The sequence below is a fragment of the Zalophus californianus genome, chromosome 1, assembly GCF_009762305.2.
Source record: "Zalophus californianus isolate mZalCal1 chromosome 1, mZalCal1.pri.v2, whole genome shotgun sequence".
Taxonomy (NCBI): Eukaryota; Metazoa; Chordata; class Mammalia; order Carnivora; family Otariidae; genus Zalophus; species Zalophus californianus.
The window spans coordinates 190,627,482-190,644,649 of record NC_045595.1 but is presented as its reverse complement, the minus strand read 5'-3'; the positions used below and the strand labels follow the sequence as shown (position 1 = coordinate 190,644,649).

At 34.8% G+C, this 17,168-nt stretch overlaps 1 protein-coding gene across 1 annotated transcript in view; it reads left to right on the top strand.

Annotated features, from left to right (window-relative positions):
* The window catches only part of TMPRSS15 (transmembrane serine protease 15), a 112,413-nt gene that overhangs the window by 61,767 nt on the left and 33,478 nt on the right, over positions 1-17,168 (top strand). The window contains exons 17-19 of the mRNA XM_027581781.2: positions 621-761; positions 11,402-11,512; positions 12,901-13,033. Of these exons, the coding sequence (XP_027437582.1) occupies positions 621-761; positions 11,402-11,512; positions 12,901-13,033 (385 nt within the window). The remainder of the gene's footprint in view (positions 1-620; positions 762-11,401; positions 11,513-12,900; positions 13,034-17,168) is intronic.

Sequence of the window (17,168 nt, the reverse complement as noted above, 5' to 3'; positions counted from 1 at the left end):
CTCCCCCGCTCCCTCTCTAAATGTGTGTGTGTGTGTGTGTAAGAACATATTTTTTAATTAGCCTAAGCCTTTATTGTGTAGTAGAGAATATTTCATTATTTATGAAACTCCCAAAGCCCAGCACTTAGTGGAAAACATTTTAAAAACCACCACTTAGGTTTATATTATCTATCTCTAATTAATCCAATGCTTCGGCTTAGGTTGATGATTCAACTCACAAAAAATATCAAATGAATTTGGACAAAAATTTACTAAGGGGAGCTATAATCTCCATTGTTTTATAAAGGTCTCTAAAAGCAGTCATATAATCTTTTTTTTCCTGGGAATAACATGAGCTTTGAAGAGTAGTGGTGCTAAGCCATTATGAGAAATTCATCATTAAATTATAGAGCCACAGAAACCCCAAACAATACTGGAAAAGATCAATAGAGAAGTTGTCTTTCCTAGAAGCAGTGTCCAAAATCTAAAAGGAAGTACACAGTTATGCACGTGTGGTCACTTCCAGAGCAGCCATGCTGCGTGTTGCATCCCTCTGGAGGATGGAACTGAAAGAACAGGTATATTTTTCTTCTAGATTCAAAGAACCATTTCAGTGATTATCTTGTTTTCATTTGGGACAGCTGTGTACACAGGGCCTGGCCCAGTGAAGGACGTGTTCTCGACCACCAGTAGAATGACTGTGCTTTTCATCACTGACAAGCTGTTGGCAAAAGGGGGATTTAAAGCAAACTTCACTACTGGCTACTACCTGGGGATTCCAGGTATGTGCACTTGGGATTACCCGTTGCATTGTAACTTTTGGAGCAGAATGATAAAGGCATATAGTATTTCAAAGCCTATTAGCAACTTCAGTGACTGCATTCGAATATACTCATTCTTTGTCATCTTATCAGAGATTTTCTTCCCTCCTTTACATCTGCATAACCACTGGCCTAAGTCAGTTCAAAGCAGGAATCCACATCATTTTCAGCAGGTTTATTTGCTCTTCTATGGGGTGTAAAGTTGTGAATTTTGTTCACTTAAGACGGCCATTTTAAATGTTAAAAAGCAGGTTACTTGGCACTATGAAGAAGGAGGACGATATGTCAAGTTCCATTTGCCAAAAGCATTTTCAGAGACCAGCAGGGAGTCAAGAAAGTGAGTTGTTTGGATTCCAACAACATCCAATTAAAAAATTAACATCATTAAATTCTTAAAGACAGCCAGTATAGAACTGCTGCCATGAAGGGTGAAGGAATTTGATGCTGGTACTCCTGGCATGCACAACCTTCTCACCCTATATTTTTTATTATACTATAACATAATCAGCAGGAAAAAAATTGCCTGCCCACTCATCATGGATATATCTGTATCTCTATACATGTAGTTAGAGGGTATGATATAACTCTTTGCATTTGACAATCTACAGAGAATTTGTGATCACTTGGACAATGATTTTTCTTATACTACTGCCCCTCCCTTGATTCTCTCTTGGTACAAATATGTCAGGAAGACAGAATACATGTCACTTCCTTTATATGTCTTTCCTTTCCCTAGAAGACGGTGTGGTCAGTTTGTCCTCGGCTAGAATATCTAGGAAGGTGGTAGGGTCAAAGCATTGATCTTCATCTGGCCTGTTATCTCAGATCCAGCTGTACAAATATCTGTTCCTCCACTCACAACTAGCCTATACTTCTGACTCTATCTCTCAAAGTTGTATGCTTTCCTTCTGCTTTACTGCAAAGTTGATCTGTAACTTGTCTAACCTCTGGCCATGAAAATAAACCACAAGTATTATGCAACCTACTTAGGTAGAAGTAAGCGGTAGCCCAAGCAACTAACCTGCCCTTCTGGATTTCATGATTAGTTTTAGAAACAGCTACTTGTGACTTATAAGCAACAGTGACATGTATCAATCAAAATATTCAATTAGTGAAATAAGCAAATAAAATATTAAGAGCTATGATCAATATATGGTATAAAAAATAGGAATAAAATCTTTGAGATCTACTGAGAATTAGATTTTATCTTAAAATACAGTACATAACAAAGGAGAAAATGTAGAAAATGACGTGATTTAAAATTATTTTTACTTTATAAATTAAAACTTTATTTTAAAATCATATTTATAATTATTTTTCAAAGGAGTTAAAAAATATAGTGACATGAAAGTAGCAGTAGATGTCATATATTTATGTAAGTATGTGTTTATAAATATATATTTGTATGAATATATAATATATATATTTACTGTATATATAGTTAGGAACTAACTTAGGAAAGAACATATCACTGCTTTGAAAAATATTAATCAAGACAATTTTAAGACTACCATTTTGTTTTGCTTTTGTTTTCAGTTTCAAGTTTTCATTTAAATTCGAGTTAATATACAGTGTAATATTAGTTTCAGGTGTACAGTTCATTGATTCATCCCTTACGTATAACACCCAGTGCTCATCACAAGTGCCCCCCTTAATTCCCATCACCCATCTAACCCATCTCCCACTCATCTCCCTCCATCACCCCTCGGTTTGGTCTCTATCCCTAAGAATCTCTATGGTTTGCTTCCCTCTCTCCCCTTTTCACCCCCTCCCATATGTTCATCTGTTTTGTTTCTTAAATTCCTCATATGAGTGAAATCATATGGTATTTGTCTTTGTCTGACTGACTTATTTCACTTCACATAATACTCTCTAGCTCCATGCACATCATTGCAAATGGCAAGATTTCATTCTTTTTTACGGCTGAGTAATATTCTGTTACACACACACACACACACACACACACACACACACACACACATACAAATACCACAACTTCTTTATCCATTCATCAGTCAAAGGACATTTGTGCCTGATGTTTATAGAAGCATTATCAATGATAGCCAAATTATGGAAAGAGACTATCATTTTTGAATCAAGCTACTGATTCTGTTTCTTGGAAATTTTGTTGCTACTGATTATACTATAATATCCATGTTTGTCTGCCAATATTTTATTCCAGTTTTTTCTCTTTGTGGTGTAACTATTATTTTAATTTTAATTTCATTCAACATTTGATTTAACTTAAGTTAATCATTTGGTTTTCTGATGATACCTTTAAAATGTAGATCAATAATGGACATGGATGAGAAAAATTTGATATATAATATTTAGTTCTTCTAAGATAAAAAAGACTTTGGATGTATATTGTTGATAAAACCTAATTGGTTCTTACAGTTACATAGAAAGTAAATGACATAATAAAGAATTTTGGTTGATAATAGAAGACACAAAGTGGCTTCAGCATTATTTTTATACCTAATATTATGACTTCTAATTTTTTATTAAAAATTAATATTTAACTTTAGCTTCTGATATCTTGTTGAACACCTGCCCCCCAAAAATGATACTACAAATCAGTTGCCCCTTAGGATATTTGGAAAACCGTGGTCATTTTCAGGCAGAGGAATCTCCTGCTGAAACTCTACCACAACCAAATTATTCTTTCTGATTTTATTAGAGGTCTTTGTTAATGGCATAAAAGGCACAGTTTTTTGGTTGATAGCATACCTATTCAAATACTCTGGCACCAAAATATCCACATTTCTACAAAAATTGCTGCACAGAAGCATGATCAAGAATGCAAAAACAATAGATAAAGAGATGGAAAAATGTGAGAATCTGCAATGGGCATGAAGGAAAAAAAAACACCAAGCCACAATTTGAAAATAATAAGCATTCCCAAATGAAAAGAACCAGTCAAAACTACCAGTGAAAGGTATAAAGGGGGAAAAATTATATATATTTTCTGGATCTGATTAAATGCCTAAAAATCACAATGTCTTACTGCTGTCTATAAAAAATTAATAAGCAATAATCAGTGTTATAAAATTTCTTATTTAAATTTTTAAGTTTTAAGAGGAAAATTTTTGACAAATTCCTAAACAGAATAAATATAATAATTTTCCAAATGTGTTAAAAATCAGATCATCTTTGGGGAACCTGGGTCACTCAATAGGTTAAACATCTGACTTGTTTCTGATCACAGCCCAGTGTTGGGCTCCACACTCAGCAGGGAATCTGCTGGAGATTCTCTCTCTCCCTCCCCCTCCTCTCTCTCTCAAATAAATAAATAAATCTTTTAAAAAAATCAGATCAGCTTTATATATTACTAATTTCATGATGAATACTTAAAGACAATATAGTGATATTTCTAAGATTTTGTGGAGAATTAAATGTATGGGCATCAATATCATCTATATGGCATCTGTCATCTATTATTTGAATGCAAAAGAATTAATTCTTCAAAGTATCTTAAAGTAGTGTAAGAAAATACCTAATACCTACCTGCTGGAAAAGAGGACTTCCCAAATTTTTTCCAAGAATGATGTCATGAAAAGGGCTTTTGAAAAAAGTATTATTTGTTTTAAATCACTATATTTTACATCTGAAACTAATACAACAATCTATGTTAACTATACAGGAATTAAATTTAAAAAATTAAAAAACAATCTGAATTTTTAAAAAAAGGAGAAGAACTGAATAATTTTTTTTCCAAAAAAGATATAGAAATGACCAAAAAGTACATGAAAAGGTGTTCAACATCACTCATCATCAGGGCAATGCAAATCCAAAACACAATGAGATATCAACTCATGCCTGTTACAATGGCTATTGTTGAAAAGACAAGTAATAAATAACAAGTGTTGGTGAGGATGTGGGGTAAAGGGAACCCTCGTATACTATTGATGGGAATGCAAACTGGTACAGCCAATATGGAAAACATTACGAAGGTTCCACAAAATTTAAAATTAGAACTACCATATAATCCAGCAATCCCACTTCTGGGTGTGAATCCAGAAGAAATGAAATCAGAATCTCGAAGAGATTTCTGTACTTCCATGTTCACTGCAGTGTTATTTACAATAGCCAAGATATAGAAACAACTTCAATGCCAATCTACAGATAAATGGATAAAGGTGATGTGGTATATTATAGTCAATGGAATACTATTCGTCCATGAGAAAGAAGGAAATCCTGTCATTTGTGGCAACATGGATAAACCTTGAGGCTATTAGGCTAAGAGAAATAAGTCAGAGGAAGACAAATACTACATAATATCACATAGGTGGAATCTAAAAAAGCCAAACTCTTAGAAATGGAAAGAAAATAAATACATACATACATACATACATAAATACATAAAAATAAGAAAAAAGTATATTCGTAAAGAAATGAAGATGAATTATAAAACTAACTGAACTAATGAGATAAAAAACTAACTCTAACCAATAGGCAAATGGATTTTTTTCATAAATCCAAACAATTGGAATAATTATTGGTCATCCTACCATCTGCAAAAAAGAAACCATTTTGACACAAAATTTTAGAGAAATGTAGGTCTTTTTAAAAAACTTAAATGAGAACAAAGGAAAGAGGTGGAAAGAATAGATCACAAAAAGGAATACAACAATAAATCTCTTCCAACAAAAATATTAGTTTCTGGTTTTTAGTAGATTTTTATGAGATAAATACAACACCAAGGATTTTGAAAAAGCAATTCTATTCAAGGTAAAAGCCTAAAGAGCACAATCTATTACTTCTAACACGAAATAGATCCCAAGTTTTTGCTGTAGAGGTTGTTCATATGTGTTTACCCATTTGCTAGATTGCAACTACTATGATTTTATTATTCAAGAAATAAATCATTTAGAGAGAATTCCTGATTGAACCTGGAATGGAGGCTTCCATGACCATCACTATGTGGTGAATACTCTGGGAATGTGGTTTCCCAACCCTCCTGGACACGGGACAGGTATTGCTGTGGAGTAGAAAATGGAGTGAATGAGCCGTCATCAGCACAGTCTTCTCCCAGTGGGATTTTTACACCAAAAGACTGAAAAGCAATTATAGAGACAGGGAATTGGCAGTGGAAGATAATCAAGCTGGTAATGGAAAGAGAGATTGAGCACACTTATCTGTTTATATGGTGCCCTGCTTTGAGGATCATTTTAGAAAGAAGTATAAAAGGGATATCACAAATCTTCAGCATTTATGTGCTTCATTTGTCTTCTGTGATATTTTAAGGGCACCTTCCAATGCATTCAACTGAAATATAAAACAATTGTATAGCATATTTTTGTATCTCCTTTCCTTATCCTATTTTTAGCATTCCTTGTAAATTAAACTAGAGCATATGAAATATAGATTTATTAAGATCTGTCTCCCATAAACGTCCCCTCATTGCTCTTTTCTGATACTCAGGGTCTTAATTTGGAATTCAATTGTGCTTATCAGGCAACTGTGGAAGTGGCAGCTGATTACATTTAGGGGTTTAGAGCCCTCCCCAGATTGTGTGGCATGTGCCTTAGAGATCAATTCAGTTCCATTTAAAGCCAAGCATATGTTGACTAAATGAGGCAGGGCTACTGGAGACTTCATAAAAAGAAGATGGGAAAATTCAATTCTTAGCAATATTTCTTCTTCCCTCTCACTATGAGCATAAAATGATCGGAAGTAAGATTTCAGAGGCCACAGAGAGCTACACTTCTGGGTTAAAGACTTCTTAATGAAGCTGAACTGCTCTATGTTGCAAAGAATCAGAATCCAGTTCATGCATGTAAGGAAAATTTTGGAAGAGTTTATTCACCCTTTCTTCAGAATTTATCATTTCTACTCAGTTAAGGAACAAAAGATCATTTTGCCCCATTCAGCATTTTTTCATTGAATGCATCCATTTTATAGAAGCAAGTTATTTTCTTTTCTAGATTTGTAGGGTATAACCTCAACAGCTTCAGGCCACAGCACAAAAATAAATTACAATCTTCAGATCTTTATATATGTATTCACTCATACTTTCATTCAGAAATTTAAATTTCCATTCAGCAAGTATGTGTTTTACTAAATAAATATAGCCTGATAACACTAGTAAAAGAGTAAAATTATCAATTAACTTATCTATGATTAAATTCTTGGCACTGAGAACTCATTTTTACATAATGGTTTTAACAAGCTAGGAAAACAAAGTAATGAGATAATTTAAAAATAACTCATGGTGACTAGTATTCTCTATAAAGATATTTAATCATGGATATGTAATTAGGCTGTCAACTTTTTAAATAAATATAATATATATCAAAGTATAGAATTAAAATAGAATATACAAATACAAACACATGCATACCTAGTTTTAAGCCTTCTTGCTTTTTAAAGGAAAATTAATAGTGAAGAGATAAAATATAAAGTCAGTTAAAATATTAATGCTTGCCTGTAGAATATGAAATTGTCTTCACCCATTTATCATCACACTAATCTGGTTAAAAACTATGTGTTTGTGAAACAAATTGATAATTACATTTATAAGAACATCCCTAACGGTGTTATAGTTGATATATGTAACCTACTTCTCTCATTGGGGTAAAGATTTGTAGAAACAATCAGGCCAACCATGTCTTCCTTAAAATTTTTTTTTATTAATGTGACTTAGATTTGGGTTGCAAAGTATAGAATATTCCAAAGTTAAAAATAAATTACAAACAGCTCCAGTTATTATTTTAAGAGACCCAGAGGAAAAGATTAAGAATGTTTTCTTGTTGTTTAGATGGTTATCTGAGGGGAACATAGCACAACTGGAACATGGAAGTAAGAATGTTAACTTAAAATATCAGTGAAAGGAATGCTTTCTAAGTGTTACTCTTTTTGCTGTTAAGAATATCATTCATGGGATGCCTGGGTGGCTCAGTCAATTAAGCATCTGCCTTCAGCTCAGGTCATGATCCCAGAGTCCTAGGATTGAGTCCCGCGTCCGGCTCCTTGCTCGGCGGGGAGCCTGTTTCTCCCTCTGCCTGCCACTTCCCCTGCTTGTGCACTTTCTCCCTCTCTCACTCTGACAAATAAATAAAATCTTAAAAAAATGTGTTTCTTTAAAAAAAGATATTATTCATTAGCATTCAACATATTCATGTTGGTGTACCAAATATATTTTTTTAACCTGGCTCTCAGATTACACCTAAAACATAATAGTATTTATTCCCATTGGACAGTCAAAGAAACTAAGGCTCAGAAAAAGTAATTTATTTGCTAAAGGTTGAAAATAAACATAAAGAAAATGACTAAATTGCAGCTCAAACTAAGGTCGTAAGATTCCAGAGCTTGTTTTAGCCACATTCAAATACAAACAAGCATATTTTATCTTCATAATTCGTAGAATCAATTTCTGTTTTGTAAATCAGTAGAGTCACCATTAGCCAATCAATTGTCCAATTTAAAAAAATTTATTTCTTTGAAATCATACTTTTTAAAGGTTGTTTTATATTATGTCAACTCTGTTACTAGGGTTCATACTGATCTTTAAGGCATATTGCTCATTTAACATAAATTAACTCACTTAATGTTTAACAGATACTACTGATTTCCCACTTTATGCCAGGCATGTAAAGATGAAGAAACAAGGTGTATGGATATTTCAGTTAGTAAACTGTATATTCAGTTTAAAGAATGGACTCAACAAGAGTGTAAACAGAAAAAGCTTTCTTTTTCTCCACCTACTTTATTTCAAATCTCCCTTAGGCCCCTGGATATTTCGGGCAGATCTCTTCACTCTCCCAGTTACGTTAGGTATTAAATTTTCTTAACTGGGTAATTAAGACTCACTTCTAAATATTAAGATGTACTGTCAAATACCTCATCAAAACTTTAATATCATCTAGTGCAAAGTTTCTCTTATCTCCCAGTCCTGGGTACAAAACTTAGCCTGACAACTTAAGGTAGAGGAGAGTAGAAATATTGCCTTTGACTCATTTTCCACCTTCTTTCCCTTCCATCATCCAATAGCTCTAGTGTCCGAGGAGAGGCAAACAGGAAAATTCTGTCACCACTGTATTTTTCTTTTGGCTAATAGTGGCTCCTGGCCAAATGCTAACTCTTTTGTAGAACAGAACTGTGGGTTATTTGGAGCATTCTTCTCCCACCCCCACCCCAGGACTACTGCACTGTTGGCATGAGTGGTACTCTTCCTAGACAATCTCCTATAGCCCTACTCAGCTCCTAATCCACCCCTCACCCCAGCTTCTATCTCTCCACTTTGTGTTGGAGTCAGCTGTCACTCAGTTATCCAGGGTCCATTGGTCAAAAGGAAACTCATGCACTTTTCCCACATGGAGAAAATGCAAGTTGTTTCCACTGCCACCCTCTCTCCTGGCCCCTAACTACCATCAAGGGAAGTTCCAGCCTAACTTCCGACTTTGAATTCATTATTCATTACACAGGAAGTGAACATAAATCTTTATTTGTACAGCTATCTGCCCACAAACTAAGAAACTAAAGTCACCACTTCCTGTGAAGTTATTCACTATACTTCAGTTTAGTCTGATATTTTTCAAAAAGCTGATTGTGAAATCAACTTATTTGGTTTGACTAGCATTTCTTATTATGGAATGGAATAAAATAAAATAGAATAAAATTCAGAATAGAACAGAACAGAATATGGGGCTCCTGGGTGGCTCAGTCGTTAAGGATCTGCCTTCGGCTCAGGTCATGATCCCAGGTTCCTGGGATCAAGGCCCGCATCAGCGGGAAGCCTGCTTCTTCTTCTGCTTGTGTTCCCTCTCTCACTGTGTCTCTCTCTGTCAAATAAATAAATAAAATCTTTAAAAAAAAAAAAAGAACAAAACAGAATAAGCATGTTAAATTTAGTTACATACACATACACACACACACACACACACACACACACACATACACACAGGAGTTGAAAAAAAATCTGAAAGCTCCAGCATTAATCCCATGGAAGCACCAGCCCTCGAGATTCTTCGGTGTAAAAAAAAATTCAGGTGGGGTGTGATTGATGACCTTCCTCCTTTAAGGCAACTCAATATGAATTGTTGTCTTGGAGCTTCCTTTACTTGGTGTGCTAGATGGGACCATCTTCCCCTCTCTCACTTGAAAACACTCTTCCTCAAGGTCATTACACAGTCTTTTTTTAGAAAAAACTCTTATCCTCTTTATATATATATATCATATATATATATATAATATGATATATATATATCTGGAAATAGGTGATGAGTATTGATTGTTGCTAGACCAATTTTTAGATTTTTTTTAGTAAGTGTAGTATGGCTACATTTAGTACCTCTTTTTAGAGTGTAACAGTATTGATCAGTACTCTCAGATTTGGGGCTACAACCTAGATTTAAAACAACAGGAATGATTCCTTTCAAGTGCCATTACATTTGATAATCATAAATTGAGAAAGTCCATATGGAGATTAGTACAGTTCAGTTTTGAAACCACTTTAACATGAATTGTGCCTCCTTGAAAACAATATAATAGTTTATGAGTGATATCCATAATAGCTTTCAAAATATAGGTTTCCCTCTTCCTTATTTTTATCAAGGACTTTTGTTTCCCCATTATGATCATTCATGCATCATGTAGGGGAAGAAACCTCAAGCCTCTACACACCCAACTACAATTTCCCTTCTCAGGGAAGCCAAATCCCGTGTGGCCCTCAACCCAGATCCTAATACTGCCATGTAGCTATCCCTCCCAAGCTACAATTAGAAATAAAAAAACAAAACAAAACAAAACAAAACAAAAACATGTTGAGGGAGCAAACCCCTCTGTCCCTGCACAAAACCCTATAAGATCAAACTGTTCCAGGAAACAGCAGTATCCACTTTCCTCAAACAATGAATATTTCCAGTAGGCCCATTTTTGCATGACTCAAATTCTAGAAACGAGCAACTACCTCCAGAACCACTCAGTTCCTTCCTTGTTCAGTCTCTTCATTTTCCTTTTGTTTCTTCATATGCCAATCACATCCCCTTGACTCCAACCCTGATTTACTTGTTTGGAGCTCCAACTTTAAGCTCCTAACAAATTACTGCTAATGCAGAGTTTCCATTTCTTTGTGACTAGTTTTCCCCAAGTGACCCATGCTTTAAATGATCTCACTGTTTCCAGCCTGGTCCAACTTTGGTCCCGCCAAAGGACAACTTCCACATTTCTCTATAGTATAGGTTTGGGTGTATCGTTTGTGTGGTGAAATCAATAGATCTTTTTATGCTTGTGTAACATTCCAGTGGTTGTTGCTTGTATGTTCATTTGGGGTGGACGAGTTTATTGAAGAAACTAACAGAGTTTGTGAGGGAGGGGTGTATCCCAAACCTCTTGGCCATCTCTTAGAACTGCTCTGTGCTCTGCTGCAAAGAAGATGCCTAAGGGTTTATCCACACTTTTCTCAAGCCACCTCTCTGGCTTTGACACTACCATTGCAGAGGTATCCTGAGCAACTCAGTGTATATAGTCTTACTTGATATTAAATCTAGCTCAACCATGCACTGGGGTAAAAGGCTCATGTGTGAAGAGGCAGAAATGGGATGATACTACAGGATCATCTATTTGTCACCTCTTCACCCTATAATATTCTCTTTCCATAGAGCACTGCAAAGAAGACCATTTTCAGTGTAAAAATGGAGAGTGTGTCCCACTGGTGAATCTCTGTGATGGTCTTCTACACTGCAAGGATGGCTCAGATGAAGCACATTGCGGTATGTTCTATTTTTAGGAAAACCCTTTTGTCACTCTAGCCTCGTTTTTTGTCTATTTAAATGTAAGTTTAGTAACTTTAAGTCTAGGACAACCCATATTCACGTAGAAACCATAAAATACCACAGAGAGACAATGGCCTGCACCAGGCCCTCTAGCACCGCCCTTAATGACTATGATGCCCTGCTCACTGCCTGCATATGGACACACCCTCATGTTTACTTAAACTATGTTAGACTTGCCCCCTTGCATTCTTGCTTCTTCAATAACTACTCCTGCTTTGTTGAGTCCTCAGCCTAGACCACTTCCAGATCTCTATAACATAATGAACAATGGCTCCTTTTTCTATGTCTTGCTTTTATTTCTAAACAAATATTTAATGCTACTTATTATGTGCTATAACTGAGCACTGTAAAACAATCTTAACGTAATAAGAATTAGCTCTTTTTAGCCATGAGAAACCTGAGGCTTGGAGAAGTTAAGTGGCTGCCAAAGATCCCACACCTAGTAAGGGCTAGAGTTGCCTTTTCAACTTAAGTCTGTCTAATTCTAAAGTCAGTGCTCTTACCTTGCTCAGAATAGGGAAAAAATGTAAACAATAACATTAACTTACAGAATTATAGTATGGTGTTTGTGGTAAAACTATCATTGCTGATGTTTCATCTGTTTGATAAACTCGCTTAGCTTGGCCCAGTCCCTACCTGGCCACTCATAGCATTTATACTATATCCAACATACTTGTAAAATGGCAGGGAAGAAGATACCAAACAGCAAAAGAACAAGGCCAAAGAAAATAGTTTCTAGAGAAGAAAGTAGGGGGGAAAAGTGCTTAAAGTTGTTTCTGAACTTGAATTTTCCTTCTTTTAGAGATTAAGCTTGTAAGACACGCTCCTCACAAATAACTTTATTTTCTGTTTATTTGCTGTACTGATATGCAGTAAACTTCCATATCTCTGCCTTTTCCATTTTTATAGATATACAAAAGAGCAATGTTAAGTCTACCAAATTTGTATTTCTCCAACTTAGGCCTTCTAATACTTTTAAGAAAAATTACTATCAATCTCTAAACTCTAAATGTTAAGAACATTACACATGTACTTTACTATTTTTTTGATTGATTGAGAGAGAGAGAGAGAGAGAGAGAGAGAACAAGGAAGGGGGAGGGGCACAGGAAAGGGGGGAGAAAGAATCTTAAGCAGGCTCCACCCCAGCACAGAGCCTGGTAGGGTTCAATCTCAGGACCCTGAAATCATGACCTGAGCTGAAATCAAGAGTCAGATGCTTAACCATCTGAGCCACCCAGGCACCCCAAAACATGTAGTTTAGAGCCCATTATTTACTTTTAACAACTTAGGTCAAAATGACCCTGTGTGTGATCGAATCTCTTTAGTGCGTCTTTTCAATGGCACAATGAACAACAATGGTTTGGTGCAGTTCAGAATCCTGAGCGAATGGCGTATAGCTTGTGCTCACAACTGGACCACCCAGATTTCAGATGACGTCTGTCAGCTGCTGGGACTAGGGTAAGTAATTCTACTCAGCTCTGTTTTAAGAGATTCTCAAACTATTTTATTGGTATCAAACCGGGTTTATTAAGACATTTAATATTTATGGAAGTTATAAATTTAGAAAATACATGTGAGCAAAAGGAAGAAAATAAAAATCTTGATTAACACCATTCTCAAAAACAACCACCGTTGATAACCTTCTTATAAAAATGATATAAACTAAGTATGTAGAAATACTGTATTATAAAATCATACAAAATATTACATTATGCTGTTTTATAGCCTACTTACACATGAGCATTTCTCATGTCATTAAATATTTTCTATAAATTATTCAAGAAAATGAAATATTCTATGTTATGCTATATCACAATATATATATAACTGATCACAAGGGTCCTTAGAGAACATGCTTTTGCTATATCTTTGCAACATTTCCACAATAATTCCTTTGGAAAATCTGTAGCAGTATAATTACTATGAGAAAGGGTATGCAAAATGTCAAGATTTTTTTTGAAGAAGCATAATGAAAGTGATAATTCCATATTAATGATGCACCTAAAATTTATTATAGTTCCAGTCTGTCATAATATATTATATCAAATATACAAGTTCACCATATTCATTTTTTACCTTCCCATTAATCTCAAAAGTAATGAAGTTTAAAATAGAAGGGAAGAGTAGTAATAATCTGCTTCTTTTAAGTTGTATAGTCAACTCTAATTCAGCATTCTGATCCTTTGGTATTCATGATTTGAGAGATTTAACCATATTAGATCATGGATGGTTATTTTATCACGTATAGCACTATACTATTTACTAGTTTGTCTTGTCATATTAAACCATAAAGTCTATAAATATAGGAACTATGCCTATTTTATCCTTTACTGCATTGCTAACATTCAGACTTATTGTCTCAAAATATAGGTATTAAATAAACATTTGTTAAAGAAATAAATTATTCATTACATATAAATATATGTGCATATAAAATAGAAATATCTAGCTATCTAAATGCCCAAAGTTGTTCAACTATAAATTATTATCATTTTCCTTCTGTCCTGATGGGGAGTGATTTTCTAATCCATTCTAAAAATTTTGTATAAAGTGAAAAAGTCAACATCCACACATACCCTCAGCATTTGGCAATTATCTCAACTGTTCCTGGTTCATCAAAATCAAAGGTAATTGATTACTTTCTTTATAAGGGGCCCTTCTTTTTAGCTGATTAATAATCATATAGTCTTCATGCTATACCCAGATTTTCAAAATTTATTTCAAAATGCTTATTTTTTTAACCAAAGACATATTTTCCACTAGAAATAACATTAATGCAGTGATTAGATCTTGGTGTAATCTATAATGGGCATTTAATTTCTAGTAGACTGGGAGAGTTACATTGTATATCAATGCCAATCTAGTACCTAACCACCACATATAGGTATTTTACCATTGGAAAATGTGTTGAGGTCCCATTCAGAGTGTCAGAAATGCCCCATAATTTCTTGCAATTTTAATTGAGAGTTTTCAACTTCCTTTACTTCCTAAAATGCTGTTCATTCAGAATGTGAACTCCCCAGCTTTAAGTCTCATTCGAGTGATGTCAACCTCATCAGGAAAACAAATTCCTATAAAGAGCAAAGGGAGGATGTGAGTTTTATCATCCATTATGTAAATAATCCTGAGGATTATTAACCAGAGACTTCCTGCACTTTATATATATATTATTGTTTTTATAATACATTATATCTTGTATTCTAACAAAAATTCTTTCAACATGGGAAACTTTGAGACATAAAGAGGCTTGGAGGAAGGTAAGCTGTAGAAGGAATAATGTTTTTTGAAGAATGGTCAACAAAACATTGAAACTGACAGTTGTTTATTTATTCTCACTTCAAGTAAAGCACTGGGTAAGTGGCGATGTTTCCAGATTCCTACTTTAATGTTGATTTTAGTTCAATAGTAAGTCCATACAGGTGAGGCCCTAGGAAGTCATTTGCTTTCACTACCGAACTTGGTAATTCTTAGGAATTGTTTTATAGGCTCACGAATTTAGTAAAGAGTAAGCTAAAGAGATTGGTAACTTGACCTTGTTTCCACAAGTGATGAATCCAAATGCCCTGAATGATGGAACTTGTGTTCCAATTCACCATCTACCCAAGCATCATTATATGGTTATAGACACAGGAGGTTTTTCATTCTGGTTGTGAATCTTAACTAAATAGTTTCCTGGAGGATATGTGGGGTCAAAATGAATCATTTACAAAGAACAAAATATCAATATCTTCACTGACAGAAGTTTTTAAACTTTGAATGAAATATATTGGGGATTCCTATAATTGCATGAGAGTATGTATTACAAAGGAAACATATATCTCTATTACTTTTTAACAGTTGCTAATATAAATGTATTATTTTGATTACTCCTGGATCAGAAATTTAAGTATTAGCAAAGATATTGTGTCTGTTCCATGGATGAGTAAAACATGGTTTTTGCTTTAAATATGGTGGGGACAGACACATAAAAATATAATGACAATGTAACATGATAAATACAATGTGCTAGAAGAGAACCACTCACTTTGGTTATGTCAGGGAAGGTGTTCTAGAAAACAGGTTGAGCTGAGTGGATGACAGGCAATCCCACACAACCGTGTACTATCTATTTACATGTTTCCCCCAACCAGATTTTACTCTCTAGTTCACTGACCTCATTTCCTATGAATCACAGTCCTTCCATCAGGAGACAGGGACAAAGAACTAGATTTTTTAGTGTGTATCAAGCAAATAGTACATCCCACTGCCTTAGATACAATATTTTTGATGAAGGTCAGGCACTTGCTTTCTTCAGAAATGAGTCAGGTAATCTCTGCAAAGACTTTAATCTTTGGGCCTGCGCTTATTAAATAGTCTCCATAGTGCTCTAGTAATTGAAAGAAAGTTATAGCTTTAATGAGAATGTGTCTAGACTGGCACATGGTAACTGAAAGAAAACTTAGTGAGTTTAAAATGATGTGTTTGGTACAGTGGAAAGTAATTTAGGAGTCAATTTATTAAAAAGGCACTGTAGTCTCTCAAGATTATTTATGCAGATAGGGTACAAAATGCAATTCCCCAAAGATTCTAGTAAATCATGTGAGGCAGATTTCATCAGCCTTCCCTCTTTTAAATGAAACATTTTCATTCCCTGCCATTTATAGCATGCATAAGTAAAAAAGTACTTTAAATAACACTTTCATGTCTCTGATCAAAGTATGAAAGGAAATATTTTACACCAATGCAAGGATAAATGTTAAAGAAACTTAGGGTAGTGATTTTTAAAATATTTCCTAGGAAAGCACACTACCTCATTACTAACCCAAAAAATGATCTATGTGGTTGACTTGCCTTGCTAAACCATTAAAAACTAGAAGTCGTCAGGTCTGTATAGCTTCACAGAATTTAGGAAATACTAATGTCTTAAAAAATAGAGTTGGTTAAACATACCCCTATTAGGCTGCTTATGAGGAGCTACTGTTAATTTTTAAATTCTAGGGGCGCCTGGGTGGCTCAGTCGTTAAGCCTCTGCCTTCGGCTCAGGTCATGATCCTGGGATTGAGCCCCACATCGGGCTCCCTGCTCCGCGGGAAGCCTGCTTCTCCCTCTCCCACTCTCCCTGCTTGTGTTCCCTCTCTCACTGTGTCTCTCTCTGTCAAATAAATAAATAAAATCTAAAAAAAAAATTTAAATTCTATAATAGTCCTGTGCAAGATACCTTCAGTTCAAATGTCAGAAGCCTCAGGTTGAGCCTCTCATTCTCAAATCCAAAATAAGAAATGGAATTACTTCAAGTTCTTCCATTTTAGAGGTGTTTTGAAGTTGCTGGGGAGTGGGGGGGGGGGGGTAAAATGTTGTTTTTATAAGCCTTCCAAATAAACAGAGTATTGATGATTTAATATCCTCTATAGGCACCACCACAAATTTGTATCCACAATTTAACACTGGGTCCTGGAAAACTGAAAATAGAACTTGTGTTTCATTGTAGTTTTAAAAATTGGTAGACAAAAAGTATTCCCGTTCTTGTCCATACTTCCTGTCATTGTCCCCAAATTTTCAACTATGTGGGAAAAGCCTTAACACAAAATAACAACAAAGATAAGATACGGGAATC